Genomic DNA, 26,826 nt, shown 5'->3' with positions numbered 1-26,826 from the left:
AACAACCCTAACAATTACTACCAATCTGTACATGTTCTGAACTTTACAACAATCATAAATCTATCAAACTATTTTCGATCCCTTCTCTTCCTTCCCATATCCAACAAACAGATTTCTTATTGCACGACTCTTGAACTGCATTCAAGTTTTTCCTTCATACATTCATACATATTGCTATATTGTCATGTTCCCATAATGAGTAAGACCTGCAAATAAAAAGATAATTATGTATTATCATTATTGGAAATTGAAGATGTTTGTTAATATATTTAGTAACAAAAATGACCACAAAAGTGTATGAACTTCTAGTGATTAAATTTAAAATTGGACCATATTGATTACATTGAAGTGATTATGAACAAAAAAATAATGGATTGGATTCAATCTTTTGACAAAAAAGTGTCATACTAGCTCTGACACACATGTGGGGAATTATGTGCAAATAAATGAGGAGTTGCTTTGGAGTTTCTGTACATGCTTACAACAATGTTAAATTTACACACACCATAATTTGTGTACATAAAGTGGACCATAACAGACACAACACAACACATTTATAATCCCACAACAATAAAAGGGAAAACACCCATAAGAGAAGAACCCACACACACACACACTAAAACAACCCTTAAATGCGAGAATAATGGAAAGCAAAATGTCCTACTTTCAACACCACCAAGACCATACTAGTTCACAAAGATACTTATAATTCTTCCATCCAATCAATCCAATCAATTGCAAAAGAAGACGGGGACATGCCTTATTTTTCACGAACCTTCATCGTTCTTCAAAATGGGTTTTTGCTGTAACCAAGAGGAAACATTTCTCGGCCAAACCCCACGAAACAAGAAGAAGATGACCTACTTTGGTGTTCGATGATATCATATGCCCATGCCAAAGCTTTGAAGTTATGTTTTCTGAAGTTCCCAACTTTTCTACCCAAAACGACCATATATGTGTGCAACAAAAAAAAATGCTTTAACTTAGTGACACATAAATGATGTTAAAAGTGAGTAAGAGAAAAAGTATCAAAGTATCATTATCCAATGCAAAAGGATAGCGAAAATATGGGTCAAGTAATATGAATGTCATTGCAACACTAACAACAACTACATAAAAGGGGTTGAGGTTAAAGCGTGGGATATAGAAAGAAAATTAGAATGAACCAGACTCATTGATGCGAAGACTGCTTTGTCTATAGATGTTCCTAAAATATGGAACTCTAGTTTTTTTATGCTTCAAAGTGCCCTTAAATATCAATGGGTCTTTACAAGTTTGCACATGGTTGATGAGAATTATAAGTATTGTCTGTCTGAGGAGAAACGAAAAAGAGTGAAAAAAATATGTGTTTTCTTGTTGCCCTTTTATGAGATAACAAATATGATTTCTGCCACAAGCTACCCTACAACCAACTTGTATTTTTTACAAGTGTGGAACATCCAATCCTTTTAACGGAAAGTGTAAAAGATGAAGATCAAGTTATCAAAGATACAACGTAAAAGATGATAATTAAGTTTGATAAGTACTGGGATAAATATAGCAATGTCCTTGCATTTGAGGCAATTTTAGACTCAAGGATGAAGTTGGATACCTTGGGATATTGCTTTGAGAAGATAGACCCTCTCACTTGGGAAGCAAAGTTAGAGAAGATTAAAGAAAAATTGTACAAGTTGTTCTCTGAATATTGCTCCAAGAATTACACTTCTCCTCTCTTAAAGTGTAAGCATAACGACATTGATACAACATCATCCTCATTTTATCAAGTCAAATGCTTTTCATGTAAGTCATATTACTTTTTGTACTAAATTAATTACTATGCATATACATATTATATGTGTTTTGATTTCAATATTTTAAATTTGTTTGAACTTTGATGATGCTCCTCATTTTTAGGTTACATTAGACTATTGTTTTGTATTTGTACTAATGCAGACTGTGAAGTAGTGACAGATTTATGTTTCATGCTTAGTTGAATATGATCATTGCCTTTGTCTTTATGACAGACAAATTTATTTGGCTTCGTGAATAGTCATATCATTGCCAATATTGAACTGAACCTGTTTGATTTGATTTAGCTAAATTCTGTGTTGTGATCATTTTATTTTCTTGTTTAACATATCATTATTATATTCTTAATTGAAGGAGAATTTTATTTGGTAATATAACATTCATATAATGATCACTAAACAAAATCTGGAATAAAAAAAATTAGATCTGATTGTGGGCATCCATTAACACATCTGGGAAAAAATGCAGGTTGGCCCGCCAGCCCACGGCCAGATTATTAATCTCAACCCATTTCATCATAATGGGCCGGGCCGACTCATTTAAATTGGGCCAATATCAGGCCTAGTTGACCCGTTTTGACAACCCTACCGATGAGTAGTTCCTTCATTATAGTTTTTCTTGAATTAAAAGAGCATTTTTCTTCCTGCAGCCCATCATATGATTTAGAACAAATTTTTTAGATTAAATTTTTCATAACATAATACTTTTCAAAACAAACAATTTTTAGAATAGATGAAACGTATTCTGAAAAGAAGAATTTTTCAGGACAAGCTTTTTCTCGCAACACGTTCTCTCCTTTCACCAAGTGGCTGCAGCATGGCACATTGGAGGAAGATATTTTAGTCTTTTTCTTTGTTAATGAGGGTTGTATTTAGTAATGATGGGTACAGGAAACAAAAGTCTTCCTATGATGATTTAAGGAGCTACAGCTGTTTTAATGGGCACCTATGATGGTTTGAGAATGGACAGTGTCTTCCTGCACCTCCATAGCTTTCTTCCACCACCCTCCTACAAAGAAATTTTCTACTTTGCCATGTTGAGACTGTATAATCTGAAAGCCACTTTTTGTCTTAAGAATTGATAGTGTAATACGAAAGCTTAAAACAGTGTATGAAGGTGCAGGAAGAAACTGACTTGAGAAGGGTGCACGAAGGAACTTAGCCCGTCATTTTTTAGTGCTGTTTCGAACCAAAGTATGATTAAGCATACTGTAGTCAAATCACGTTGCAGAGGACCATGCAAAATATGTTCTAACAGGATATTCAATTTTTTCAGATTGCTCCAGCCTTTCCATCTGTCTCTTGCATCTGTCACTAACAAGCGGTGGTTGTTCAAAGATGTTAAATACGAAAACACTTAGTTTACAATGGTTTACAAAAGCGTATGCAATAGGTTGCTAAATTCAACACTCCTTATATAAAACTAACACTAAAAGATAGAGTTTTCATTTAACTTCAAAATCTTGGCTCAATGTTTCCTATAAACTCCTAATTCAATCTATGATATAATTTGTTCATAAAAATAGCCTCTGATACATTTGACTCTAGGAACGTACATTGTGTATGAAGTAGTGCCTTAAATGAACACTGATATACAAAAAACCAACCGGGGATTTCTCTCCATGAATTTAGTTGTCGAGCCATGTCCCTCCATGCATCCTCCAAAAACTGTAACACGCACAAAAGCGTGAGGGACACGTGGCAAGCAATACAAAGGGTCAGAAAGAACGCAAAAGTTCACGTAATAGAAAGGAGAACATAAAATTAAGAGAGCGCAAAAGTGTGGTATGATTCTCTCTCTGCTGTCATTGTTCCTCAACCTTTGCTCTGCGTCTCTGTCACTGATTTTGTCCCTCCTTTATTCCCTTTTCTGGAATGATTCATTTCTACAATTGCTATACCTCCATTGCACCTCCTTTGTCCTTATCATTACTTTTGTGATTGTTTAATTTGCCCTGTTGATTGTGGTCATACGTAATCTCTTTTGTTAATAGCAGAACAAGTTGTTTTCGTCTATTTAGCACTGTTTCATTGGTGCTTTCATTGATATGAACTGAGGTCAAACACCAGGCGGAGGATCTGCGTTGTTTGTCATTCACGGTGAAGAAACTCAAAGCAGCTCTTGCAGTCCAATCCAAATCGCAGGACACGAAGATGGACCAGATCCAATTGGTGTTGCAGCAAGTTATTTTCCAGTCATGCTCGTGTTACAATAATTTTCGAGTTATTTTGCATGGTTTCCGAGGCAGAATTCTAGTGGCAGAAAACAAAAACACCCTTCTCCGCAGCCACCATTCTTTTGGTTGGAGTAGTGCCAACAATTCTTTCCAGCTGAAATGTAATCCATAAAGGAAAGTAGTTATTATAACGAGAAACAAAAAAGGAAAGAATATAGCAGGACTAGCAGTCTACACACACAGAATATATATATTGAGAGCAAAACCAATTATGTCGCCACAATATCGAAAATTCTCTTTCCCTGTTGCAAAGGTGCAACATATAATAAACATTTTAGATGCGAGAAAATATCCAGAATGTTTAATCAGTTATACGAGTTAACAAAAGTCTACAGGTTGTCGACGGATTTTTTTTGTTAAAGAACAGAGCTCTAGACAGAGAAAATCCATTGAGCTTTAGAGATGAAAAAGCCCATCTATTAACTATAGGCGTACTCAAATCAACAATGTAGCAGTAAGACAAATTAGGAAGCAATAATAAACAAAGCCATCAAATCTCAGTCTCTACATTTACATCTCCGGTTCTACTTTTTACTCAAGTAACAATATAAAGGGGAAACAAAGAGAATAGTATTACCCGAAGCTTGTCGAGGCAGGAAAATAGGACAGTGCAAGTCATATTGTTAGACCCGTAAAGCATATTCACAATCTGCAATAGCAAAAGGATAGCAATGAAGGAAAGGCACATTGTGTTTTTCTGTTTTACGCAATTATAGAAAACAAAAAAAAAGGTTCTAAATAGCAGATTATTAATATAAAAACATTTTCAATTTCTCCATAGTAATTAGGAAAAAATGTAGGCAGAGACCTCCGATTCAATTCAAGATATTTGTATTTCCTTTCTTTAAAGGTTTTTATTATTACAAATAGAGATGAAGAGAATGTGATTGGATTGATTCTTATTAAATAATTCCTTATTTTCTTATATTTTTAAGGTTAAACCATGAACACCAAATTTGATGAAATGCATGTTATAGACAGTTGAAGAATAATAAACTGAAGAGGGCGTTTTTGGTTGTGCCTTTTAAAGTCTGTTGATTGTACTGGAGAACAGTTCCAAAATTTAGCCATAATTTATTTATGGACAGGTTTGTTTCCTTATCTATCATAGGAGCCTTTGCATGTTGGATTTTTCAGTTTTCCAACGTTGACCATGCTATAGAACAAGAATGTTCTTTTGAACTCATCTATTTTCTCAATTTCATTCATTAGCGTAGCCACAAGAGGATTACTATTTCATCAGTTTTATACCCCTTAGTGAATTATTTTAGTCAAACCCAAAAAAGAATCTGACTTTACAAACCAGCTTACCTCAGGGTAAAATTCCTTCCTCTCTGGGAGTGAATAAATGATTAAATTCTGAACCCCTCGAATCTGCCATCAAGAAATAAATATTTATTATCAATAAAAATATAAAAGCAGAGGATACACCCCCATAAGATTAAAAACTACGGTGATCAAATACAAATTATGCTTGCACAATTTCCTGTAATGGTCTATACTCTACAGTACACATAGTCCGATGAATTCAACTGATTTTAATTGTTCATTATTCCAATTAAGGTTCAGAGTTTTCATAAACTAATGAAGCCTTCATAAATTTAACTCCTAGATTCAACACATAAGAATTTACTTAATATAAAAATAATATGAACGAATTTATTAATGACATTAAAAATGGGTAACAAATTACAATCATAAAGTGTCATAAAATGAATAAATCACATAAATTCACAAAAAGCTTTGTTCTTGATGTGAAAAGAATTCAAAAGGAAATTCGTTTTTTCAAATAATATTAGTCTAATAAAATACGGTCATTGTTCAATAAAAGTCGGACAACAATTACATTCGATTTGAAACTCATTTATTTCTTTTTTAACTCGAGATTTCAAGTGAGTTCACAAGTCTACTCTTTAACTTGTCTCTCAGTTTGGGATAATAAACTCTTAAGAGTTAACTGAAGAGTTTGACAACCTTTTTCTATTTCTATAACTTCAAATTCAACAGTTACTTAAAAATATAATTTGGTTCCGCAAAGATTTGGTTGCTTTCAACCTTGACAATGCATGTCACAAAAAGTGGCCTGTGTCATCTCTTGACCAATTTGTATGGACAAAAATTCCAGGGACAAAAACAACACAAATTGGCAGTTTCAGGATTAGATGTTCAACCCTTCAGCATGTATGTTGCTGGATGCCATGCCATGAACTTGAAAAAGGGCCACAAATTGTCATTTTTATTTTTTCACAAAAAACATCTATAAAAATAATCAAGGCAGAAAAAAAATGACAAGGAGGGAGAGGGGAAAAAACTATTTCAGTCCATAACCTTATATCTGTGGTAAAAATGAGATCTCTCAGTGTAAAGCATAACTTTTCTACTTCCTTCATAGAACCAAAGACGTGCACGAGAGATATCACTTTGGGTTGTATACCTAAATTAACAAAAAAAGACCAGCCATCAACAGAAGAACTACTAGTAACTTGGGAAAAAAAAGCTACTGCCATATTATTAAATAATATTCAACTATAAAACAAACAACACAATGGCATAATGATGGAAATGGATCCGTACTCCCCAAGCAAACAAAAGGAAGCATTCTGTGACTTTAAGAAATTACGGAGTCGAATAAATTCAAAGTAAGAATTGGTAAACAACATCGTCCCTCCTTGATCTAAATCTTTTATTCTGGGGAAAACCTGCAAGACAATAATTATTGATAGTTATTTAAATGATCCAATTGTCAAAAAATGTATAATAACAAGCACATAATGGTTATACCACTTGGACCATCCTAAGGCGCCTATTTAAAGAAATTCAACAGAGAAATTTTGGTCACGACAGAGTAAAAGGATATGCATAAAATAAAGACTTCTACCAAGGTAAGCTTTAGTAATTGACACACAGATGCATCATTACTAAACACAAATAAGGCATAGCAGTCCTAAGCAAAGAATGATTAAACTACTTTTCATTCAATGAGGGATAATAAGCAATATTCCTCTAATGTCCATAATTACACAGATAATAGCAATTAAAAGTAAAACCACCTTTTTGCTATATTGTATTTATCTCATCTTTCACACGTGACTTATTTAAACTGCATTATTAACACATTGCCATGAGTAAGAAAAAATTTAAACTGCATTATTAACACAATGCCATGAGTAAGAAAAAATTAACTGACGAGTTAAGAGTCCGGGAGTCACTACTCTTACCCTAATCCAATATGGCCTAATAAATACAAGCACAATAATTCAAAAATAATCATTCAAGGACATAATCAGTTCATTGCTATTGTTTGATATGAAATCCTAAGATTTAGTTATAAATTCAGATTATAAACATTCCTACTGCTTCTAAAAGTAATGCTTCTAAAAGTAATGGTGGAAGAAAGAACATATTTGGGTCGAAATGAATTAGAGTGAACATTAAATGAGAAGGGCATGTGGCAAAAATATTTTCATTAGAAATCATGGAGACAGGACCCGGACAGTGGCTTCTTAACACCGCAAAGTTTAGTAACAATGGAAATCCATATTATAGTTTGGCATACAGGCTTATTTGAGCAATGGTTTTCACACTTATAGGTTACTGTTAGAATAAATAGTCTTCAATAGGATTTATTGTAAAATACTATGTGCTTTGTACTAGACCTAAGTCCTAGATGTATCTTTTCCCTCTCACACATTGTATCTGATGTATATCCCAAGTTCATTCTGATGAAATTCCAGAAAAGAGGAATGCACTCTCTCAAATTCATTCTATATTCCTGTGTACCTTTCTCAAGTGTTACAATGGTCATTTGAAATCTGGCTTGAGCCAAGTTATTCAAAAAAGAACATCAGTGACATCAAATTCTCAGAGTATGGATAGATAGTTCTCCAAAACCAATTCAACATATCAATATTTTAAAAATCACAAATCCAAAATGCATACCTTTGTAATAAAATAATCAAAACGGGCATCATCAGCTTGTACTATCGAGTCTACATCAAATCGTTCATAAATCTACAGGGTTCAAAATTTAAACGAAGTGTTAGCTCAATATTAGAGTGAGGCACAAACCTACAGTAATAAATCTGAATATAAATTGATGACACTGAACAAAAAATTAATTGCCTGACCACAATAATCAAGAAGAAAAAGAAATGATGCAACGTTAGTACATTAAATTAACTAATCATGAAAAGAAAACCAATTAGTTTGTTCACAGATCCTTGAAACGAGTATATTAGCACCCTACTTTTCAAATTATTGAACATCGATTAAAAGATGCTAATTTTGATATTACAGTCATTCCTAAGGATTTACAAAGAAAATAAACCATCTTCAAAAATATTACTTATTTTTTAATTATTTACAGAGTATATAACAACAATAAAATGTGTATAGCAAGGAAGATAATATTATATAAGTGACTTGTTTTTCTTATGTACTGTACTGTTTAATAGTAAAAAAGAATGAATACTTTTCCTATATACTGTCTAGTAATAAAATCCAAGGTAACTGAAGTGCAATAACATTGCCAACTAGACCTTAATTGCATCACAATTGTATATGACCAAAACGCAGAATATTTATTCAAGCAGCCAGCAATACTAAAAAAGATTACTTGTCTTATTTCCGGTAACACTTTGTGTAAGACACCTTTGAATTCACACATCAGTTTCACCTGCAGGTATCAAATAGAAGTACTGATGACTAGAATATTTAAAAATTAAAAAGAAACAATATCTTTTGTGTAATTGCCTCAGGAAGGGAAGACACATGCATGAACATAATTTGATTATCGTTTTCATTTCACAAGGCATATCAACGATGTCCTCCATAAAAAAGTCTGAAAGATTGAGAACTTTTCAGTCATGATGCATCTTTAACTTTAAGCCCTCCAAGGTTGAAGGCTACCAACAGAAAATAGCAGCCCACCACCACACAAAAACAAAAATTGACTAGCCCTATGGCTGATCATGATTCTACTGAAAAGCAAAAGTGTGTGCATGTGTATTGCGTTCAGAAAAAGACAAGTTTTAAAATGTACATAAAAAGGATTGCTCATTCTTAATTCTCGAAAATTGACAACAGGGATGCAAAAGCATTGACAATCACGAAACAAAGACCGCTCAAATTCAAATTAGAACTGACAATGAAAATAAGATTGCAATAAATAAATAAATAATGAAGGTTGGAATAGAAAAAGATGATAAAGGCAAATATGACAGACAAATAATGTTCACAAACAGAAGACTGAGTGAAGAGGACACACACTCCAATAAAAATAAAAAGAAACAATAAAGAGTAGATGAAGTATTGCTATTCAAGTACATAATCCCTATCCCACAAAATACTGGGTGCAGATTCCTATTTCTAAATCCCTAAAGTATTGCAATTTAAAAAGGGAAAAAAACAAGAAGAAATTCAATTGTGTAAGATGGCCAATCTCTGCCATATCAACCATATCGTTGATGCAGTTTAAATAGCCAATGGTAAAATGCTGGAAAGCAAAAGCCATCAATGACGAATTGCAGTTCTACTAAAATCCAGTGCTGTAAAGAAATGGCATGGTAACAATACAAAAACCTTGAACCTATGAAAAAGCTAGGCAGTGAAACCATATATCTTACATACCTTCCCTTCATAATTAACACAATGATGATTGAATGAAGCATTTATATCTGCAACAAGGAAATGCAGAGGTTATAATAGACTTCGCTATGTTTCAAATGTTCACAAAAAAATGGATTGAATGAGAACGTCATAACTCGGCACCCTATATATCAAGGTGCAATGCAGCATAAGTTTAACAATTTCAGAAAAGGAAAATTAAAAAATCAAAATTTCACCAATGTAATCGAAAACTGATTATTATGATAATTGTAATGTAAAATGTAAACACAAATAGACAAAATCATGCACGCAAAAAGGCGAGATGGATGGACCTTGTGAAACAAAAATAAAAACTACATTTTTGTAGAAACTAACATCCCATTATTAAACAGAATTAAAAGGTAAAATGTTGCAAATACATATGCTCAACGGATTTAGCTTCCTCTATAAAAGGTAAAGGCAAACAGAAGAATAATGTAAATTTTCTCTCAAAAGGCATCACTACAAGAAGCAAGGATCATTACCTGGATTCGAATAAAAACCCAGTATTATTGTTTGCCTGTAAAATCTTGCGTGATCATCAAGATACCTAAAAATATACAAATCTCAAAATTCTGGTGTAGAAAAACCCTTCCTCCATCTCACACGACAAAAACATATTGACAGATATATAACGCCAAAACTCAAGCAATTGAAATGTAAAAATGATGGTACTGAACAGTTCTTAAAGTATTGTACACAATATTCCCCAAGATAATTTAAATTGGCAGAGCTATGAAACATAACTCTACCAATCACAATAATGGTTTTGGTGAGAAATGTAAGATAGTTTTTACAAACAAAATACCACAATGGCATGGTTGAAAATGGAAAACCTCCAATTCTCCATAAAAACACCACTACGACTTGAAGCAGACCCTTCATTATAATTTATTCTGTTAGCTTCATCTAAAGATAAATAGCTCCAATTATTTAAGTGCTAATATTTGCTATGTGCTAAATTAAGAAAATGAAAACAAGGGAAAAAATTGTAGGTCAACACTAATATAGGAGTAAAAAAAATAACACAACTTTAGCATAGGATAGTTACAATAGAATATACCAAGGTCTAATGCGCATTACATCTGTTCCAGGTTGCTTGGATGGTAAGCGGTTCAAGTGTTCAATAATTGTATGCACATGAGACCAATTCTGGCAAGTTTTAAACATCAATGAGAAACAACATTCATATAGTAGTCAAAATAACGGGACAATCAATTTGTTACAGTAATTTAAAGGAAGAACACTACAGACCTGCATTGATATTACATCTGCATGATCAATAATCAGAACCTGTTTAGAATAAATAATACTGTCAACTACATATTTTATGCCCCACATGCAGGGTAACTACATATTGAGATAGATTTGTTATTAATTAAATATGATCTAACAATTACAGTTAGGAAAACTTACCTCTATGGATGAAAGAAAATCTACATCTTTTTCCTTGTTAATCCCAACCTCCTCAATTTTCTAGAAAATTGAACAATTTGATGTTATAAGCAATACGTTTGTAAAAGATTCAGCACACATTCATAAGACTAAGGATAACTAATAAATAAAAACTCTTTAGATTCATATTTTAGAAAAGGAACAAAATACGGAGAAAATTTAAAATAAAAAAAAAGCATGTGTATGTATTTTATACTTTAGTAGAAAAGCCACACGATAATAAGCAACTGTATTACAATGAAATTATAATTTTCAAAATCAAAAGTTGGGTCTCTATACTTGACATAATTTTTATTTTTATTTTTAGTTTAAAAAACACTACATCTTTCTCTTAGAGGAAAGATGTTTATGAATCAGCCCCTAGCATTGGCCTGAGTTATAACAGTTTCAGACTTTTCTTCCTTGGATTAGTTATTGTTTTGTCCTACATGTAATCATACCATCTCCGTAGAGATGGTAGAGAACACATAAAAATCTAACAGTGTCAATGGTTCATAAATAAAATACCAGGGACTTCTTCATAAATATTTTTTTCCAAGGACAAAAATGTAGACTTATTTATACAGCGACTAAAATTAAAAAAAAAGATGTGTTGGGTATATGGACTAGATTTTTAGTTTAACGTATAAGGAAAAGTTAACTTCTGCTTAATTACACAATGGTATAGAAGTTTTCTGATGATTTTATACAAAGTGGTGATGAGATTGACTGCTCTGTATTTTTTATTTTTATGTAGAGTTGATAGTAGCTCGACTTTTTCCATTATTATAAGAAGTAAAATTAAAAGGTTGCACTGTAACAATTAACCTGAGACCACTAGGACAGAAGTTGTTTATTATTTAGGGTCACTCGCCAGAAAAACAATAGAACCAATTCATTGTGTATGTAGGAAAATTATGGGGATTGTCGCCTCAAAGGATAATATCATATTCATATACAATGTTTTTAACAAACAACTGGATACAAAATGGCCCAAACTTTATCTTATAAAATAAATGCAAATAGATACTAACAAACGGCATTAGAATACCTAATACCTTTTACTTATACCACAAGGAATATGAACTTGAAGGTTGGACACAATGCCCAAAACGGAATAAAGTTAATTCCCAACAAATATGAAGTTAATCTAAAAAACATGTAAAGGGGGCAAAAGAAATCTCTAGAGTCAGATATGAATAAAAAAATTAAAATAAACAGAAATAAAAATGCTTACATTAACCAAGCATAGTGCTGAAGCAATAATAATGTCTGAGGTATGGAAATCACTGAACAATTTGATTGTCTTCCTGTAGAAAACAAAAGCATAAAAGTTAAATTAGAACTAAAGTATCATCTCATGTTGCAAGTCACAACAAATAGAAACTGAAAAATCATCTTCCCATGGGTTGAGGATGCTATAGTAATATCGTGCATATGTAACTAAGCAGCGTACTAATACATCCCTTTTTGTCTGAAATAGTTATTTGAAAGGAACCATACATAAAATTTTCTTTTTTCTAATAAATGTAACGGAATAAATAGGGAGTGAGCAAATTGATTTTAGCATGGGCAGTTAAGAGAAAGAGTAGCAGAGATAATGGAAGAATACAGTTCAAGAAGTTAAACATTTGGAATAATCTAAAATGATAGTATAGACGGTCTATAATGACGGTTGTCCTATACCCACATGTTCACTAAATCACTGAGAGTCTCATTGATCGGAATTTGTATTATAGAATACAAGCTGCCTAGCCTTAATAATTTATAGTGCCCTGCCCTCACTTACTGGAGGAATACAGCAGAATAAGTTAAAAAATTGGAAGAATTTAAAATGATAGTATACACACATTGATGTCTTATAACAGCATATGTTAGTTATTTATAATCACATAATAGGGTACAAGAGAATAAATCCTGGATATAAAGAATATATGCAATAAATGTCACTATTCAAAATACTTTTCTAACTCTTCTACAAAAGCTGAACTAAACCATATATGTCATGAACCAAAATTATTACAAATGTAACCAGCATGAGAGTCTGAATGACTTAGTCAACATGTCAAATAGATCACTAGGGCTAAAGAAGTCATTTCTGATTTTCCCTAACGCCTTTCTCTCCTGTTGAAAGCTTTGGTGACTAAACAAATAACACAGGATCTTTGGTACCATGTTCAAATGAGAGAAACTGAGAATAAATATAATGAATTTCATGCGCGGCATACACATGATTATTCTTATACATAATAAGGAATAGATAAAATAATAAGGCACAAAATTAATATGTAATAATGGAAAATACTTGGTAAGATATTTCCCTAAATCATATCATATCTCCTTATTTTGTGTAACCAAATCATATCTCTCCCTCCCCCCTCAAGTTAGAGCATGTGTCATATAAAACAAGCTTATTACAAATGTCATCAACACAAGATCCCCTCAGAGATTTAATGAACTCGTCAGTCAATATGTTGCTAGAGCTGACAAAGTAAAAATGATAAAGCTAATAGATATTTCCAAACATGACTTTCTCATTGTCAAAGTAACAACCAATCTTATGTTTTATCCTTTCAAATCATATCATCAACACCCCACCTGAAGTTGGGATGTATTATGTATCCAGAGAGAGAAACTGGATAGATGACATTGTGGCCGTCTGAAAGCAAAAATTACTCAGAGGACAAGATGGTTGTAGGAAAAGAAAACAAATCAGAGTACATAACAGTTACTGTCGGCAAACAAAAATGCTCAAAGGACACCCAACTACCAAAAGCAAAGATGCTCAAAGAACATGACGGTTGTCAGAAAGCAAAAGTGCTCAGATGACAAGGCGGCTGCAAGAAAGTAAAAGTCTCAGAGTGTGGCAGGCAACTCCAAGGGAGTAAAATTGTTCAGAAGGCAAGACATATGTCGAACAGCAAAAATAGTCCTCGCACAAGGTGAAGCCAGTCGTGGTCGCTGGCCGGAAAGAGCTCACCAAAAAAAAGAAACTCAATAGAAAAAGCTTGCCAAATATAAATTCATCAGGAAAATGAAAGTGATGGAAGCTAAAAATGTGCAATGGGCTCAAAGCGAAAGCACCGCTTTGGATTTCCATCTCTTTAGATTCTTGATAAAATGTTGTAAGGATCAGTGACGAAATAGATCATGAGAGAGAAATGCAGAAGGAATATAAATAATTTCATGTGTTGTGTACACTCAAGTATTCCAATTCTAATTTATAACAAACAAAAGATACAATAATACAATAATAAAGAACAAAACCAATATCTAATAATGATTTCCCTATCAAATTGTATCATATCTCTCTATTTAATGCAATCAAACCTTCAACATCTCCAATACAAAGTGAGAATCCATCCATGAAAGACTAGATTTGATGAAATATAAAGAGTGTTTAGATTATCAAAGACAATTTAGTATCTTGAATGTCTCCAAACATTAGTTGTTAGAGAGGTTGCCAAAGTCATGAAGTCTCAATTGTAGTTATAACTAATATCAAACTTCGATATTCGATCTAGCAACAATACTCTGCTTCTTGCTCTCAATTAGATCACATTTCCACCAGTATGAACAGATTACCCTGTTGGAGATCTCACATCGAATAGAGATAAAAACAAATTTACACCACAAGTGGATGCAAATCACACCTTACAGGCTGGTTTTGACACTAGAATAACAAACAATTGGTGGAAATGCCCAAAAGTGGATATCCTATTAAATGGTGATCCTACCCAATTGGGACTAGAATAACAAACAATTTTGGCATTGAAATAATCTTAATATCATAGTCCATGTTCAGGTGCACTTCTTATGCACCAAAGAATAAATTCATTAAACAATGCTACACTATAAGTGTATAATTACCTCGTGAATTTGATGCCAATCATGAAGTCATCCTCGTTATTTCCACCAAAAAGCATTTGAAAGTCAGATGCTTTGGAAGACTTATGAGGTTTCGCATTTTCGTCGTCAACATTTTCTATATCACTTGTATGTTCTTCACTTCCAATTTTAGTGGTAAAACGATCCTTATGTTCAACATTGACCTGAAAAAATGAAAACAATTACCATAAAGGACCAAAGGAATTATTTATTTTTCTCAAGGAAAATACAATTAGGTACGAGAGATAATATTAACAAGTAACACTAGTATCAATGAAACAAACAAAATTTCAGTTTAAAGTTACATTTATATGCAATATTTTGGCCTACAAAGTAATAATGAAGGTTCAATACACACATCTATCCCTCACATTAGAATTTTGCCACCAATGAAATTTGACATGCATTAAAGTCAATAATATGAATTGGTTATATCCATTACACAAACATTTGTTGACCTTCTCACATTATGAACTACTCACCAAATGAATCTTATCTTGAATATCTTACTTTCAAGCGGGAATTTGCTTTTGCACTGGTCTTGACTCTATCAAATGGTGTCTTTTTCCATGTTTTTCATTTCCTTTGTTAATTGTTCCTGTGTTGGCTGTGAGACACTAAACCCCAAAAATGGGTTGTGTACCCATTCATAATATTTCTTGATTCTTCTTGTGTTTCCTTTGGTATGCACCGATTATAATCTTGTTTCTATTCATTTTTATTGTTCAATCTAAATTGTTGAATTGTTCTATATGTTCCATTGAATTACCAAGACCAAAAGAGACAAGAAAATAAGTTTCATACCCATACATGTGATTTAATCCATGAAGCTCTCTTAATTTTAAGCTCCTTTTGGGAAACTAAGTGTAATTAACTGAGTATTATCATGTTTTATCTTAAAAAGTAAACTTAAACTGAACTCAACCTTACAAAACCAACTTGTAAGATGATAAGATTTTCATCCACTTATATATAATAATTTGGTCACATTTATAGTCAATCTAAAATCTCCAACTCATCCTCACATGCCAACAACTATACATCTCAAGCGTGGAAATAGATATTTATGAGTGATCTGATAACAAATAACGAATAGCAAAAAAAGCCCAACAACCCCTAATAAGATAAACTCCTATAGCATCTTAGAAATGGACTTTAAGTCTAACTCAACCTCACAAAACCAATTTGTAAAGTAATAGGTTTGCACCCACTTATATATTATAATTTGATCACATCTTTAATGGATATGGGATCTCCAACATTTTCTATCATTTCTATGTTTTACTTTGTTCATGAGTTCTTGCTAGATCATTATAAAACAACGCATGGAGATAGATCTAGTTTTCTATATTTGAAAATCAATTGTATTCATAGTTTGACAGATCATATACTTCCTTAATACATACCTAGCTTATATCAACAAGTAAAGACATGGATAAATTTTATGCCATTATACTTTATTGGTGTGTCATTTCAGTTAACTCATTATGCTTGGCATGACTATACTTTATAAAATATATTAGAAAGTGAGAATACCAACATACCTTGTAAGCTGAAGGTGTAAGATGTATAAGCCTCTTTACAACACGATACATAATACTTGCTAATGGCAATAATATTAAAACCTAGAGAAACACAGAAGTATACATAAAATATGCTTAGCAATCATTAAATAAGAGCTTACTTTTAACTTAAGGTTCATTTAAAAGGAATACTAAGTTTATCAAGAACTACCACAAGAAACTGAAAGCATATATACATGAAGATATGTTTAGCATTTCTTAAAAATAGAAGCTTACTTTTAACTTTAAGTTCATTTCAGAGGAATATTAAGTTTATCAATTAAACAATCAACAAAGAATTGGTGAAAGGGGGGGAGTATTATCAAATCCACCGTGAAATATGAATTTCAAGTAAAGAAATCTATTAATTATAGGGTTAAATAAGTTTTTTATACTTCCAAAATTGACCCATGTTTAAATTTGCACCTCTAAAAAATTTTCAATATTGTTTATACCAAAATTTAATAAACATGCAAATTTGGTCCTGACACTAAATTTATTACTCTTGAATTAATTGTGTTGACATGCCACACTAGTAAGATATTGCTAGGTATGCTTGCGTGTGACACTGTCCAAATAAAAAAAAGTAACAAAATAACTATTATGACCAAATTCACTGGGAAAGAATTGGAAGTATCAATATTAATACAAACCACCAATTTTGAAGGCATCAAAAACTTATTTAACCCTTAAAAATGTTAAGAAATAAAATGCTTCTTTTGGACTTGTTTTCATATGACAGAAGTCAAAAGTACTAGAAAAAATAGATTGGAGAATACTGATTGCGTAATGCTATTAAAGTAAAAATAAAATAAAAATATTCATCATAACAAAACAATTAAGAACCTTTACCTTTGGTCGAGTAAAACCTTGATCTCGAAATTTATCACTTTCAGTATACTCTTTAAGCTTGGTCAGTTTGGCATCATTTTTTTTCACAGAGTCTCTAGTTCTGAAGACATGATTGAGCTGTGCATAAAAATCACTATATCAAAGACGTTCAGAAAGTCCATAACTTCATATAGAATGATACAGAAATATACTTACAGAATGCATTATGTATGCATCCATAATGCTTGCATCTTCGAGGCCTTTGAAATAGAAAGGCCTCTTATTACAGTAAAGTATATCCCGGTAGCTGCTGCCTGAAACCAAGTCAACATGAAGTCAATGCCAACAAAATTATAAAAAATAATTAAAAGTGCAAAAGTCATTTGTTTCTTTTTGGTTTAGCATTTTGCTAATTTCCCTCTACAACCAAAATGTAATCCCCCATCAGACCAAATGCCCAATAGAAAATAGAAGAAATAGTAAATTTTCTGAATACACAGAATTTACAATCACGGGAAGACAGTGGAAAGATTTAGGCCATTAATGATTAAGATTTCAAATGCACAACATATTGTAATTGATCATTATCATTCACAATCAACTTACAAAGGGAGAAAAACATGCTTTGTTTAGGTGAACTGATATCTTTGCCCCCAGATGTCTTGTAGACATCCATCCAATGCTCAGACAACTTTGCCTTGAGACCATGACAAGAACTGATATCCAAATCCTAAACAAGAAAGCAAGAGATAACAATGTAATATGTACTTCAAGGCATACAGCCAAATGAAGGATGAGAATATCTATTATTATCCAAAGATTATGAACTTTTGTGCATGTTGGTGGATTTTATACATAATACAGAATTACAATAAAGCCAAGATATGTGCCAGAGCCAACCATTCCTTCAAGGCTACAGACTGGCAAATGGCTATGAAAATGTGCTAAATTTTGCATTTTCAGAGGTTGGAAGACATGAAATCTTAGATATACAAAAAGAATATTTTAACATGAAATACCTCCATAATGTTCTCTCCAGTTCCTATCCATTTACAATTTTTCATACCAACAGCTGGAGTCTCCCAGCTAAATTTCACATTACTTTTGCAGTCAATTTCTTCTTTCGATAAATTATGTTGCAAATGTAAATCAAAAGAGCTGCATGGAACAAAAATGTCAGATTAAAGGACGGCTAAGCTAGAATAAAAATCAAAAGTATATACAATTGATGTAGAACGATCCGGTGCATGGTTGTCAAAATCGCGACCCAAAACGTAGAACGATCCATGAATAATTGATTCACAAAATAAAAAACTATACACTATTATTAGGTGCAAATATACTACGTATGTATAATACAGTATTCAAAAATGAAGATTCTGTAAGAAACAAGTAACATTTAGACAGTGCATACCAAAAATGGCAATGTGAAATCAGTAATATATTATGCATCAAAGAAACTTAATAAACATTGGCAAGAGAAATTACTGAGTACATGTTAAGGACCACCATGGCAAAATTATAAGATCACAAATAGTTAGACACTTAAAGACAGTAATTATTATGCAGAACGTCTAACTCCAATTAATCACAAAAAGAATAAGTAGAAGATAAAGATTAGCAAGAGAAATTACTGAGTACATGTTAAGGACCACCATGGCAAAATTATAAGATCACAAATAGATAGACACTTAAAGACAGTAATTATTATGCAGAACGTCTAACTCCAATTAATCACAAAAAGAATAAGTAGAAGATAAAGAGAAAAAATAATGTAGTTCATAAAAGATAATGACAAGACGAATAATATATATTGCCAAAAATAATAATATGGAGGAAAATATAATGTTACACAAAAACAATATTTAAACAAAGTCAGTCCAATTAATTATAATTTATGATACTAACTTTTTGTCTGATGCAGCATCTTCATTTTCATCCTCATTTTCAAGATTACTATCATCATAATCATTCCCATCGTCCACATCAAGAAAATACATCTGACAAATAAATTGTTAGCAAAGCAGAACCAATCACAGAAGCAATACAAATGAAAGTACCTCTATAAAGCATAATAAATGTAGCAAACATTTTTAACTCCAATAATTATATAAATGAAGATGATGAGACTCACATCTTCTTCAGCAATAGCTTCTCCAGGAACAGTTAATGGCACAGGTTCAGGGCCCAATTCCTTTTTGTAGACTTTTTGCATTTCTTCTGCAACAGCAGAAGCTAATGTATCCTGGTTTAACAGGAACAAATTTAAAATTGTCAATCAAGATTCATGACAAAAAAAGGAATCAAAATAGCAGGGAAAAGTGTCATTTATTCTGAAACTACCTGGTGACTTTCAAACGAGGGATTGAAAGAGCAGCCTGGAGGATCAACCTCTACTTCTGGAATGAGAGTAGGCTTTGATACCTGTAAAGAAGGTAGCCATCATATTATGAACTAAAGCACTGAAAGAAGGTAGCCATCATATTATGAACTAAAGCACTGAAAGATAGAATGAAATATGAAATCCACAGATTAGAATCAGCACTGAAAATATACCTTTTTCACTTGCTTGTTATCCTCACCTGCATGATGATATCAGATAAAACCATGTTTAACATCCATAATTATCACAAAAAAGTAACCAAAACATTGAATGATAAACATAGAAGGTACCTTTATCATTCCATAGATCAAACATGGTAGACTCATCCTGAACATTGTTAGAAACAAGAAATATCAATAAAAAAACTCTACATTGGGTTTGAGACAAAAAGCAAAAAATAAATAAATAAATAACCCCTCCTTTATGTCCACACAGTTTTGCATAGCCAACTCCTCCTACTATTACTCCGTCCTTTCTGCATTAATGTACAACATACTGACCTTATTATCATCTTGATTGACCACTTTCACATCAGACACAGTTTTCCGGTTTTTAGAACACTTTTTCTGTAGCAGACTATCACAGTGCAGCACTCTCTCCCTGTGCTTCTCGATCTTCTTCTTCACCGCAAGATCTATAAGTTTAATCATATCATTTAAATTAGGCAAACCCAATGTATCCAGGGATGAACAAGAACTATAAGCTGTAAACCATTCTGATGAAAAAATACAGTTTTTTTCATAACAAACACCTAAGCAGAAGCACTATAAACATAAATCCTCATTACATAAATATGGTATTATGTATGGTTTTATATTTCTTTTTTAAGATGAAATTACTAAGAAATATGTCAAATGTATACTATTTTAGATTTTAGATTTAGAAACCACAGGTATCCTCCGGAGAATGTCATCCAGTTCAAGTTAATAGAATAATCCACGCTAATTAACTCATGGTCAGTGAGTGAGCCAACGTTATACTTCAAATTAAAATGAAAATTCTACCAATAAATTATGTCAAGCTATTTCAACTTTAAGTTGGTATACTATAATGAAACCTCAGTTTCCAACAAAATTGAAAGAAAAAATCATATGAAAAAATCTTATTCAAATCATGGTAAAACGTTGATAATTATAATCGTTAATTTTCCAAATTAATTTTATTTTTTGTGTAATTTAGACGTGACCACTCACATCAAAACTAACAATAAAAATGACGATTTTCAGATACAGGCAACATGTACGATAAAAAAGAAGCACACCCAGAAAAGAGAAAGCGAGAAAGAAATTAAGAAATTACCTTTGGACTTGTCTTCGTAAAAGAGGGAATCACTGGAAAGGGCTTGAAGAGAGCCACCAGAAAGAGCGTCCTTCGTTGATTTCTCGAAGAAATCTTCTATCTCTTCGGTGCTGATGTTGGCCCTCCACGCCTTCTTACCCTTCCTTGACCCTTTTGCTTTCTTCCCCATTCTCAACTCTGCAACGCAATGGCTTCACTCCACTTCAAGTTTTTTGCTGGTGAATTTCAAAGACCGGGGTTTTCGAAAAAAATGGCGGCAGAACACAACGAGGTTTATGTTGTTAACTTGGTTTGCAAAGGCTAGCCTTCCGGCTCTCTAATTCGGGCCTATAAATAATAAATAATCTCAGCCCAATATGATAACCTTATTTTTCTCTCACTTAATTTATAAATTCCTTAATAATAATAATAATAGAATAAAATATTCCTTTTATCCTTTAATTTTTATAAAAAAGTTAACTAAATTTCATCACCTAAAAAATTTAAATATTCAAATTAATTAGAATACTTTGATGTATAAATTAAATAAAAGTATTAACGTCTGATTAAATCATTGGAAAAAATTAAAAGATTAAATTTAATTAAATAAATTGAATAATGTAATTCAATTTTTTATGAAAATTAGTAGAGCAAAGTAGGATTTTAATCATAATAATACAGTTATAAAAGAATAAGATAAGTGTATTTAAATATATATATATATATATATATATATATATATATATATATATATATATATATATATATATATATATATATATATATATATATACGTGTGTGGGTGTGTGTGAATTAATAGGGTAAGTATATAAATAAATAAATTATAACCTATGAGAAAAGGTAAATTCAATCATACCTTGAAAAAAAATATTATGTAATCTCTTCAAACCATGGATGACATTCAGCTATATCACCGTAAGGAAAAGCATTTTTTTCCTCCAAATACCACTTCCATATCCTTTTAATAAATATTATTTGTTTAATCATTCTTAGGTTTATAAAACATACAATTATCTTATCTTGCCATTTATAACTAACCTTATATCATATCATTTTTCTATAACGACTAATCTTCTTTTTTTAGTGTGTGGTTGATGGATGTATTTTTATTGTGAAAAAAAAAATGAAAACAACATAAAATGAACTTCATGAACATGGCAAACTAATATTTTAGTGTATGCATTGATTATAATATTCTTATTTTAAATAGCAGAAATCAACAACCAAGAAAAGTATTGTGAACACTCAAATGTATTTTATATTTATGATAAATAAATTATACTGTGATATATTATTTTAACTATTGATAATTAAAAAAAGTATTGAAAGTGATATATTATTTTTAACTATTGATATTTAAAAAAATATTGAAAGAGGTGGATTATTTTTAACTATTAATATTTAAAAAGAAATATTGAAACTTGTATATTATTTTTAACTATTAACACGGATAGTATTATGATAAAAACAAGAAAAGTCGTGTGAACAGATAAAATATATTCTATATTTATAATAAATATTTTATACTGTAATATATTATTTTTAAATATTGTTATTTAAAAGAATATTGAAAGTGATAGACTATTTTTAGCTATTGATATTTTTAAAAATACTGAAACTTGTAGATTATTTTTTAACTATTGATATTTAAAAAAGTATTGAAATATAATTTAAAGATAAAGATGAAATAAATATACACAAATATACAAGTTGTGAGGAAAATATCTCTAATTGAAAAATAGTTTCTAAATAATCATTTTAGGATAATTTAATTAAGGATAACAGGACAAACGAAATTTCAGGTATGTTAGTCCATGTAGGTTTAGCTTATATTAGTTTGCAACTCGCGTGAGCTTGGGACAAGTGGGGCGAGTTAACTTGCGACTCTTACAAAAAAAATAACATTTGTGTATGTTGGTTATTTTCTTTTTGAATTTTTGCATGGTCATTCCAAATTCATGTATAAGAGGTAAATATTAATGTTTTATGTATCTGAATATGCTAAAATTTCGATAACTCATCATGCATGTCAAATTATGGATATGGATACGATGAAGATGTTGGATTATCAATTTATATTTCAGCTTTCCAAAGTCTCTACTTAATTTTGGTGAAAATGTTAAAGTTTCCCAATTTGTAAGACGTTCAAAGCTTTATCACATGAAATAAAAAACAATTAACTGACTCACGGGCTAAGACCTATACAAAATGGGTCAGACTATTGAGTTCACATTTTTGTAGGCCAAGTACATGACGGGCCTAAATGGGTCAAACTGGCCCACATTGGCACCCATATTATTGAGGTGCCTCAAGTGTAATAACCTCAAACATCTGCACAACCCCGATGAAGACAATATTTAAGAAAAAAAGTTTATAAAAAAAACAATAACACAATTAACACATGTAACAATTGAAATTTTAGGAAAACTAGCTCAAAATGATTTTTCAACTATATTGAAACCAACAACAGTTATCCTAGCTTCCAGTGTTCTTGTAATTCCCCAAAATAAGTTCATCAATTATAGTATTCACCAGGCAGAGGCAAGAGAGGACGAGAGTGAGAATTGAAGAAAACCAAAGAAAAAAAAATCAAATTAGGAAAATTAAGTATCAACACTCAATTCCTTCCGGATGAATAAAATTATTTTTGAAAAAATCAAACATATGTTTTTAATTAATGATAAATAAAAAGTAAAAAAGTTTTCTTTATAGTTGTTTTAAAATTTAATATTAGACTTGAAAATTAATTAAAACAAAAAGGAAGAAAAAAAACAATGAAAATAAATAAAAAAAGAGACATAGTTTTGTTTTCAATTATCACACATCTTTTCATGGATCCAATAACTCATGAGTTTTGTACATCTCCTCATCTCCACTATTTGTTGTTGATAATTTTATAAAATAAATAACCTAAAAAATAAAATAAGATTTTTATTTTCAAATAAAATTTATAAACAATAACTTATGTTTGTTTTTTAATTGCATAAAAATTATCTTCTATGTTATAACAGGTCTTTGCATTGCTTATGGATGCGGTTAAACTCCTACAACTTCAACCCTTACAACTGAAGATTTGTTTATTAACCTTTTATACATCACTAATAGGATGACAAAGTGAAGCAGGCGGCACAAGTCGCCTCACACAAAAAATGTTTGCCAACCCGCATAGGCCCAACCAAAATTGTCTCGTAGCTCGTGTAATGTTGGGACAAGGTAGGCAAGCTAGCCAGCGAGTTGCATAAAAATAAATTTCACTTGTGTGTGTTGGTTATTTTCCTTTTGAACTTCTGCATAGATGTTCTAAATTCTTGTATGGATGGAAAATATCAATGTTATGCGGGACAAGCAAAATTATTATCTCGACAATTTTAAAACGAGACAGGTTAACTAGGCAAAAATTTTGTTCGCCAAAGGCGAGGTGGCCCTAAACGGGCCAAATAAGCCACATTACCGCCCTTAATTGCTGAGGTGTCTGAAATGGAACAATCTAAAACACATGCACAACATGGTTATCACAATCTTTAGTGTTCTTGTAATTATTCTAAATGATTTCATTAATTATTGTATTTAGGAGGGAGAGGCCGATAAAATGAGAGTGAGAATTAAAGTAAACGGAAGAATAAAATTGCTGAAGTTAAAAAAAATAATTGTCAACACCAAATTTCGACTAAGTAAATAAATTTGTTTTTCAAAAAATAAAAAATATGTTTTAAATAAATCTTAAAAAAATTGAAACAACTTTTTTAGAGTCCTTTTAGCCTTTAATTTTAGAATTAAAAATTAATTAAAACAAAAAGGAAGAAAAAAAAAATGAAAATCAGAAAGAAAATAGAAATGGGAGTCTCTTTCATTTTCATTTATGACACCCTCCTCATGGACTCAACAAACCATGAGTTTTTATATATATATATATATATATATATATATATATATATATATATATATATATATATATATATATATATATATATATATATATATATATATTCTCACTCTTTGCAATTAATAATTTTATAAAAAACAAAATAAAAAGCCCTAAAAAAAAGGAAGATATTGTTTTTAAAATAAAATTTATAAACAATAACTTGTTTCTATTTTTTTCATTGCTTAAATTATATCTTTTATGTTATAAATGGACTTTGCAATGCGTATGGACGGGACTGAAATTTTGATTATTTAAAGAAGATTAATAAGGAAAAATATTGCTATTTTTTTTATCAATAAGACGATTATTTATAAAAAAAATCCATAAATTATATTTTCTTGTCCTTTGAATTTTAAAAATCTCTTTATCATTCTTGGTATGTCAAACTTACATTCTCAAACATGAGGAGTTAGAGGTAAAAACCAAAGATGTTAGACTTTTCACAAACAATGATGTAATAAATAATTAAAAATATTTTCTGATTTCCAAAAGAATAAACCTAGTTGAAAGTTAAGATTATTTATTGGACTGAAAAAGTATAGGGAAAGTGATTCGTTGTCCGGAAAGTGGGCCCTCTGGAAAGAAAACGAAGGGGAAACAAAAAGGCAAGTAATTTGTCACAAAACTGATTGATTCCCCTAATTAACGGGCCAGATAAAGCCCATTATTAATTGATTTATGAACGATGTGGGCCACATGGCAGACCAGGTACCAACAACTTTGGCCTCCTATCAAACCCCCTTGGGCCCACTTTATTCAATCAATGTGACCATCGATCATCATTTATTTTGCCACCTTCCACTGTAATCAGTGCATTCACTCTTCGCTTCTCTTTTCTTTCAACGGAATTTTGACAAAAGTAAAACTTAATAAAAAAACTACACAACTCAAATTGCAGAAAAAAGAATGTTAAGAACCAAAATTGCAATTTTTGTAAAATATTACCTCCTAAATTTGCAATAAAATTTAAAAAAAAATGTTAATAATCTTTACATCAATGACAGAAAACATGAACACACATGTTTTAAAAAAATCAGTTAAACATTTTATCCTTTTATCTTAATTTCTTAGTTTATTGTACATTGAAGGAAAAGTGTGAATATGGTTAAGGCTGAACAAGAATAATCCAAAAGCACTTCTTAGTATATTTCCTTATATAAATTTATGGTAACTGTAATAGGTTTGTTTCTCCACATGCAGCCAACCAAACATGACTTCTGCAACCTTAGAATTTGACATTCAGAAAACTTAACACTTTTAAGATCAAAGCTAAAGCCAACATGTTCAACTAGTTTGACAGAATCGCTTTTTAATTAGATTATTTTCCAGGAGCAATAAATTGGTTTTTTTCACTATCCATGACTTCAAACTGTCACCAATTTATTCTTTAATTTGCTTTGAAGACATTATTCACTAATATTTGACATGCCTCACTTACTTGGACTGAAAAAAATGTTTTATATATATATATATATAAAAAGTTTAACCATGTCCCCTTTCAAATTGCTGGGTTTATTTATGACAAGGAATTGAAGTATTACTCTATAAGTTACACTAGTTTCTCATAGTCAATAATGAATCATTTTATGTAAAATGTATTTTTTATTAACTAAATTATTAAATTATAATTATATGCTATTTTTATTGTTTGTAAGAAAAGTAAACAAAGTATAATAAGTATATAAGTATAAGTATACAATAGAAAACATTCTTAATTTCATGCATTTTAAAATTATTAAATAATATTAGATTTTGTATGACTTATAAGATAAGTATTTTGAATCTAATGATACGCTTTAAGATCAGATGTACTTTACACATTTAAAAATATTGA

At 31.1% G+C, this 26,826-nt stretch overlaps 1 protein-coding gene across 2 annotated transcripts; it reads right to left on the bottom strand.

The window, feature by feature from the left end:
• Nucleotides 1–3,205: 3,205 nt before the first annotated feature.
• LOC114193170 (U3 small nucleolar RNA-associated protein 25-like) lies at nucleotides 3,206–21,357 on the bottom strand. Of its 2 annotated transcripts, XM_028082881.1 has the most exons (26): nucleotides 21,068–21,357; nucleotides 20,269–20,402; nucleotides 20,059–20,095; nucleotides 19,942–19,967; nucleotides 19,729–19,809; nucleotides 19,520–19,630; nucleotides 19,294–19,385; nucleotides 18,405–18,543; nucleotides 17,992–18,115; nucleotides 17,602–17,699; nucleotides 17,407–17,523; nucleotides 16,537–16,617; nucleotides 14,975–15,156; nucleotides 12,342–12,414; nucleotides 11,087–11,146; nucleotides 10,925–10,963; nucleotides 10,734–10,822; nucleotides 10,156–10,220; nucleotides 9,653–9,699; nucleotides 8,640–8,699; nucleotides 7,964–8,035; nucleotides 6,599–6,723; nucleotides 6,353–6,458; nucleotides 5,336–5,398; nucleotides 4,602–4,673; nucleotides 3,206–4,118 (listed from the first exon to the last, which is right to left on the bottom strand). In XM_028082881.1, the coding sequence occupies exons 1-26, from the start codon at nucleotides 21,234–21,236 to the stop codon at nucleotides 4,041–4,043; spliced, it is 2,340 nt and encodes a 779-aa protein (XP_027938682.1). In that variant the 5' UTR covers nucleotides 21,237–21,357; the 3' UTR covers nucleotides 3,206–4,040. The 2 variants fall into 2 exon arrangements, with proteins under 2 accessions (XP_027938682.1, XP_027938683.1); XM_028082882.1 differs by lacking the exons at nucleotides 3,206–4,118; nucleotides 4,602–4,673; nucleotides 5,336–5,398; nucleotides 6,353–6,458; nucleotides 6,599–6,723 and adding an exon at nucleotides 7,094–7,124.
• Nucleotides 21,358–26,826: the final 5,469 nt, after the last annotated feature.

The sequence above is a fragment of the Vigna unguiculata genome, chromosome 8 (genome assembly GCF_004118075.2).
Source record: "Vigna unguiculata cultivar IT97K-499-35 chromosome 8, ASM411807v1, whole genome shotgun sequence".
NCBI lineage: Eukaryota > Viridiplantae > Streptophyta > Magnoliopsida > Fabales > Fabaceae > Vigna > Vigna unguiculata.
The sequence above is the reverse complement of the archived record's forward strand: the minus strand, read 5'-3'. Positions and strand labels throughout refer to the sequence as shown.

What these genes read in the sequence shown, in the direction of transcription:
- LOC114193170 (XM_028082881.1), bottom strand. Translation starts at nt 21,236, where the DNA reads ATGGGGAAGAAAGCAAAAGGGTCAAGGAAGGGTAAGAAGGCGTGGAGG. An exon ending in TGTTACCGGAAATAAGACAA is followed by an intron (nt 8,036 to 8,639) that starts GTAATCTTTTTT and finishes TGAACCCTGTAG; the next exon opens with ATTTATGAACGATTTGATGT. An exon ending in CCTGCCTCGACAAGCTTCGG is followed by an intron (nt 4,119 to 4,601) that starts GTAATACTATTC and finishes ATTACATTTCAG; the next exon opens with CTGGAAAGAATTGTTGGCAC.